This window comes from Papaver somniferum, chromosome 6, assembly GCF_003573695.1.
Source record: "Papaver somniferum cultivar HN1 chromosome 6, ASM357369v1, whole genome shotgun sequence".
Taxonomy (NCBI): Eukaryota; Viridiplantae; Streptophyta; class Magnoliopsida; order Ranunculales; family Papaveraceae; genus Papaver; species Papaver somniferum.
The window spans coordinates 101174010-101179443 of NC_039363.1; the positions used below are offsets into that span (position 1 = coordinate 101174010).

The 5434-nt window shown below is 37.6% G+C and overlaps 2 protein-coding genes across 2 annotated transcripts; both read left to right on the plus strand.

The window, feature by feature from the left end:
- Window positions 1-1666: 1666 nt before the first annotated feature.
- Window positions 1667-2329, plus strand: LOC113291206. Its single transcript, XM_026540766.1, has 2 exons — window positions 1667-1753; window positions 1835-2329. The coding sequence occupies exons 1-2, from the start codon at window positions 1667-1669 to the stop codon at window positions 2327-2329; spliced, it is 582 nt and encodes a 193-aa protein (XP_026396551.1).
- Window positions 2330-2622: 293 nt separating this feature from the next.
- On the plus strand, window positions 2623-5020 carry LOC113288605 (probable polyamine transporter At3g19553). The gene is made up of 2 exons (XM_026537695.1): window positions 2623-4025; window positions 4310-5020. The coding sequence occupies exons 1-2, from the start codon at window positions 3049-3051 to the stop codon at window positions 4851-4853; spliced, it is 1521 nt and encodes a 506-aa protein (XP_026393480.1). The 5' UTR covers window positions 2623-3048; the 3' UTR covers window positions 4854-5020.
- The last annotated feature ends 414 nt before the right edge of the window (window positions 5021-5434 follow it).

Below are 5434 nucleotides of genomic sequence, written 5' to 3' on the forward strand. Positions count from 1 at the left end.
GAAGTGTTAAGATGAACATGGTTAACACAAAAGTGTTCATGTGGCTAACTTCGGTTAACTGTTATTGAGCTAACTCAATATACACGTCTAGGTACGGTTAGTCGGTTACCCATATCCAAATGAATGTTTATTTCATTTCTACAATCGGTTTGTTCATGAACTAATACATTTATATATATATTAAGGAATACAATCTTTTGCAAACCGTGGATATAATCTTCATGAATTGATTCGGATGAATCAAAATCGATTTTACTTCAATTGTGTCTTGTGTACTTCTATGAGAATATAAACAATTGAACAACTCTAGAACTAGTTTCATTTGAGTCATTTGAACTAGTTATGGTTAAGATGAATAAGGTTGATATGAAAGTGTTTATATGGCTAACTTCGGTTAACTATTGTTTAGCTAACAAAGGTGTACACGTTTAGGTACGGTTACTCATGTCTAAATGAAGTCACTTTTCATTTGTGTGTAACAAGCTAAGTTCGATCTTACGGTTGAAAGATATTAGCTTGAGTCTAATCAAGTTTCATCTAATGGTGAATATTGAATGCTTTGTTACCAAGATAACATTGATTGCAAACCCTGATTTGAAGACTATATAAGGGAGAACTCTAGCAACTGGGAAACCTAATCCCCCTACCTCACGTGTGATACTAGTTGCGACTAGAGTTGATTCTCCTTTAACCTAGGTTTTTCCTAAAACCATTATAGGTTAACGACTTAAAGACTTCATTTGGGATTCGTGAAGTCATATCCAACTACTTTCTCTGTAGTTGCGTATTCTGATCTTACTTGTTCGATCGTATTGAGTTTTATCTTCTCTAATATCTACTCGAGATTTATCTCCGATAGGTTAAGTTATAAAATGTAATCACGACAGTTTTTCATCTCAGACTCTTGTGATTCCGCAATAATTTTTTCTACTACCATATAGTTAAGTTATTGTGAGGTGATTGATATTTCTAGGTTGTTCTTCGGGAATATAAGACATGATTATCAATTGGTTCTTGTTCACCTTGATTTGTCAAAAGACGGAACAAAAAATTCATAGGTATTTCTGTGGGAGAAAGATTTATCTATCAGAATAGACTTTTTTGTGGGATACAGATTTGTTTATAAAGTCTTTGACTTTGGGTCGTAATAACTCTTAGTTTTGGATGAGATCAGCTAAGGGAGAATATTTACTAAGTATTTTTGGGCTCTCATATTAAGAAAAAATCCATGTATTTTTAATTCAGAGTTCCGAGAATATTCACCAACCACTCTCGCGGGATACAATGTTAAATAACCAGACCAAAATATAGACGCATCATGATGGTTGTATATTTTGCCCCAGAAACCTTACGGCTCATGCAAGGATACGAGGGAATTTTGGCTCCCCGTGGTGCTTGCACCAAAAGTCTTGGAGCAAATTCAATGTCATTCCGGCTTTAAGTACGGGATGCATCGGTCAAAACCGGCAAATATAGAATTGAATATAAAACTGTAAGTTGTATCTTTATCTGCCTCGGCCACCAGTGTAAAATATTCTAAACACTATTATTGTATGTTCCCACATGGGCGTCTATTACATGAAAGACTCATCACCATTATTTAGATTACTTCGATCCAAAAATATTCTACACAGAAACTTATCGGGAATAAAAAATAAAAAAATCAATGGCGACACCAATTGATGAGAGTCCTCTTATTCCGGAGCTTGAGCTTGCTCCTCCTACAATTTCAGACAGCAGAAAAAGGTTCTCAGTATATCTCAAGCTATTCTTAATATTTGCATCCATAATTATTTTCTTTCTGGGCATCATTGTTTTATGCGGTTGGTTGTAGTATTACCCTCAAATTTCTCCGCCAAGTATCAACATCGAGAAATTTTACGTTCCCGGACTCAACACAGCCTCAAATGATACTGAAATCATCAAAGCCGCAACGATATCTTTCGAGCTTTGTTTCTCGTACTTCACAGGCGCCGGCAAGCGCTTCGAGCGGAGGATTTACTACGATGACATTCAAATGGCTTTCTATTATTACGGCACTAACTCGAATGTACTGATCGGAAACATATCTATACCTGCGTTTCGTCAAAACCCGTACTCTTCTTTTCGACTTTACCGTTCCCTGAGAATTGAGACTTTTGGGGTACCTTGGGATGAAGTTAGAAGAGAGGTTTCAAACGGGGGCACGGCCAGGTTTCATGTCGGTTTAGATACAAAATTTGAGTACTCTACTGGATGGTGGAAGCCAGATTTGAATTTAGGAGCTAACGTTACCGTCAATGATCATGGGATGAAGACTGCCAAATACTTGCCACTTAAGGCTATCTAGCTTACTTGTGATTCTATCCTTGCTGCATTATTGTTCTTGTTTTGCATCAGTTTTCCTATGTATATTAAAATTACTGCATTACTCTGTTTATAAATACCTTGTTAGTTGTTACCATATTGGACCTTTTGGAATCGGAAGAGCTGTACTGACTCACCTGTGAGTCGTATTGGGACATTTTAGTTGTGGCACTGGCACGCTAGCTAGCAATCCTATTCACCGCAAAGGCTTCTAAATGGGAGGCACGTCATTTGCCACTTAAAGCTAAATGGTTTAACTAGCTAACACCCAAACAAGGTTGCAGTTACCGTTCAAACTGTGTAACCTTTGTAAATGAACAAAATCTAGGTTGCACTTGAGCGGTTGACTTTTGGGACAGACGTATTCAGCTTCGCTTCTGTAGAAGCGTTTCTGATACTCAATCTGATCCAACCCACTCATGGCAACATCAAAATCTTCTGATTAAACCACAGATAAACAAAATCATAGCTCGGATTTAGAGATTTGAAGAGAGCCAAAGCAAAGGGACCGAGGAGACAAAAATTTCTGCTGCAGAACTCAACAGATGTACACAGTAATCCTGTAATGGAATCTTGACAAGACCCATGTCAATATTTCTCTGAAACAGGTAACTGATTTTGAATTAATTCATGGAGAACTTGTAGTTTGTTAAAATTTCACAGAGAATTAAATTAAAGTTTGAAAAAAAAAATTGGGTTTTGATGAGGGAAGAAGAAGAACTGAAGGGTAATGTTGAGAGTAACACTGTTAAAGCAAATCCTAAATTAACAGTCCTGCCTTTAATTGCTCTAATTTTTTATGAGGTTTCTGGAGGACCTTTTGGGGTTGAAGATTCAGTTAGGGCAGGAGGAGGTCCGCTTCTAGCTTTACTTGGTTTCTTAATTTTTCCTTTGATTTGGAGTATACCAGAAGCTTTAGTTACAGCTGAACTTGCTACAAGTTTTCCTCACAATGGTGGTTATGTTGTTTGGATATCAGCAGCTTTTGGACCCTTTTGGGGATTCCAGGAAGGGTTCTGGAAATGGTTTAGTGGAGTTATGGATAATGCTCTTTACCCAGTTTTGTTTCTTGATTACTTGAAGCATTCATTGCCTATCTTTAATAATATGATTGCAAGAATTCCAGCTTTGTTAGGGATTACATTTTCCTTGACATATTTGAATTATAGAGGACTTCATATAGTTGGGTTTTCGGCTGTAGCTCTTGCTATGTTTTCGCTTAGTCCATTTGTTGTAATGGGTCTTCTTTCGATTCCTCGTATTAGACCCAAGCAATGGTTAGTTGTGGATTTTAAGAAGGTAAACTGGAGAGGGTACTTTAATAGTATGTTTTGGAACTTGAATTATTGGGATAAGGCGAGTACGTTAGCGGGAGAGGTGGAAAATCCTAGCAAAACATTCCCCAAGGCGCTTTTTGGTGCTGTAGTATTGGTTATGTGTTCGTATTTGATTCCTCTTCTTGCGGGTACTGGAGCATTAGTGTCTAAGCCAAGTGAATGGAGTGATGGGTACTTTGCTGAAGTTGGAATGTTGATAGGAGGAGTTTGGCTTAAATGGTGGATTCAGGCAGCTGCAGCTATGTCTAATATGGGATTATTTGAAGCAGAAATGAGTAGTGACGCATTTCAACTACTTGGGATGAGCGAGCTGGGAATGCTTCCGGCTATTTTTGCTTCAAGGTCAGTTGTTCTGACTAATTCGATCTTCCTTTGTTTACCAGTTGGTTAATTTACCAGGTTCAATATTGTTGTAGATTTGAGAAACTAGGGAACTTTTTACAATTAGAGACTTCAGAGTGACTTTTGAAAACTCTCGATTGAGATCAGATAACCTTATTAGGATGTGTATATGTATATCGTAAGATGATTAACATCGGAAAGTAGATCCTTTGCTTGGGTGAGACTGTGAGATACAGAGGACGCCTTCGTGAGGATCTGACGATCTACTTTTCATAAATCTGTAGATCGAAATACGGGACCCCGACTTTCAGCATCTTGTGTTCTGCAACCGGGGTTGTTTTCTTATCATGGATGAGCTTTCAAGAGATAATTGAATTATTAAATTTTCTCTATTCATTTGGAATGCTGCTTGAGTTTGCAGCTTTTGTAGCGTTGAGAATAAAGAAACCTGACCTTCACCGACCTTACAAAGTTCCTTTACAAACATTTGGAGTGACAATTCTATGTATTCCTCCCGCTTTCCTTCTTGTACTTGTTATGTGTCTTGCTTCACTCAAGACAGTTTTAGTTAGTGGGAGTGTCATTATACTAGGAGTGATTCTGTATATTACTGTAGTGCAAGCAAAAGAAAGGAACTGGATCAAATTTGAATCAATACCAGGGGCTCCTTGTGTAAATTCAAAAAAATCCCTTCCAGTAGTGTCTTATCGACAACATCTGGAAGTGAAAGATGAGGCTTCAGCGAGCCTACTGAGTGAATTCACCTCCTTAAACAGTGGACAACAATCATCTGAAAATGAATTGGAAACGGAAACAAAATTGGATTAGTAAGGAGTCTATGACTTGGCTCTGGAATTACTTGTGTAATAAGGATGCTTAATTTATGTTGGGTTGTATGTTTTCTTAAAGAATTCTTTCATGTACCATTGTTGTAACATTACTTTTTTCAGTGTCAGTTTACTGTTCCATTTATAGTATCAGTCATCTTTCAAACACTTTGTTTTGACATTGTTTATAACTAGATTGCTAATTGGCAATTATCGATTATAATACCTTCTCGTGCTCATAAAAACAACTCACTTCCACATCAAGAATACCTGAAAGTGATTGACTGGTTGATTTTGTCGCAGAGGAACCCCCTTTTATTTAGTGTTATATGTGGTTATCGGTTACAGCCAGTTAAGGGCATCAATGTCACAACGATAGAGCAGTCGTACTTGCTTTTACTTTCGTGCTGCAGCTCCTTGACGAAATCCACAGTTGTACCATTTCCAGCCATCAGAGCCAGCCATCAGAGCCAAGGAAGAAAGTATCTGTGTTGATTCCAGGTATTCAGATATGTTGGTTGTCTAATCTTTCCTCTCAGGTAATGCAGGACAATAACCTCCCAATTTGTTAATGTATGTCTA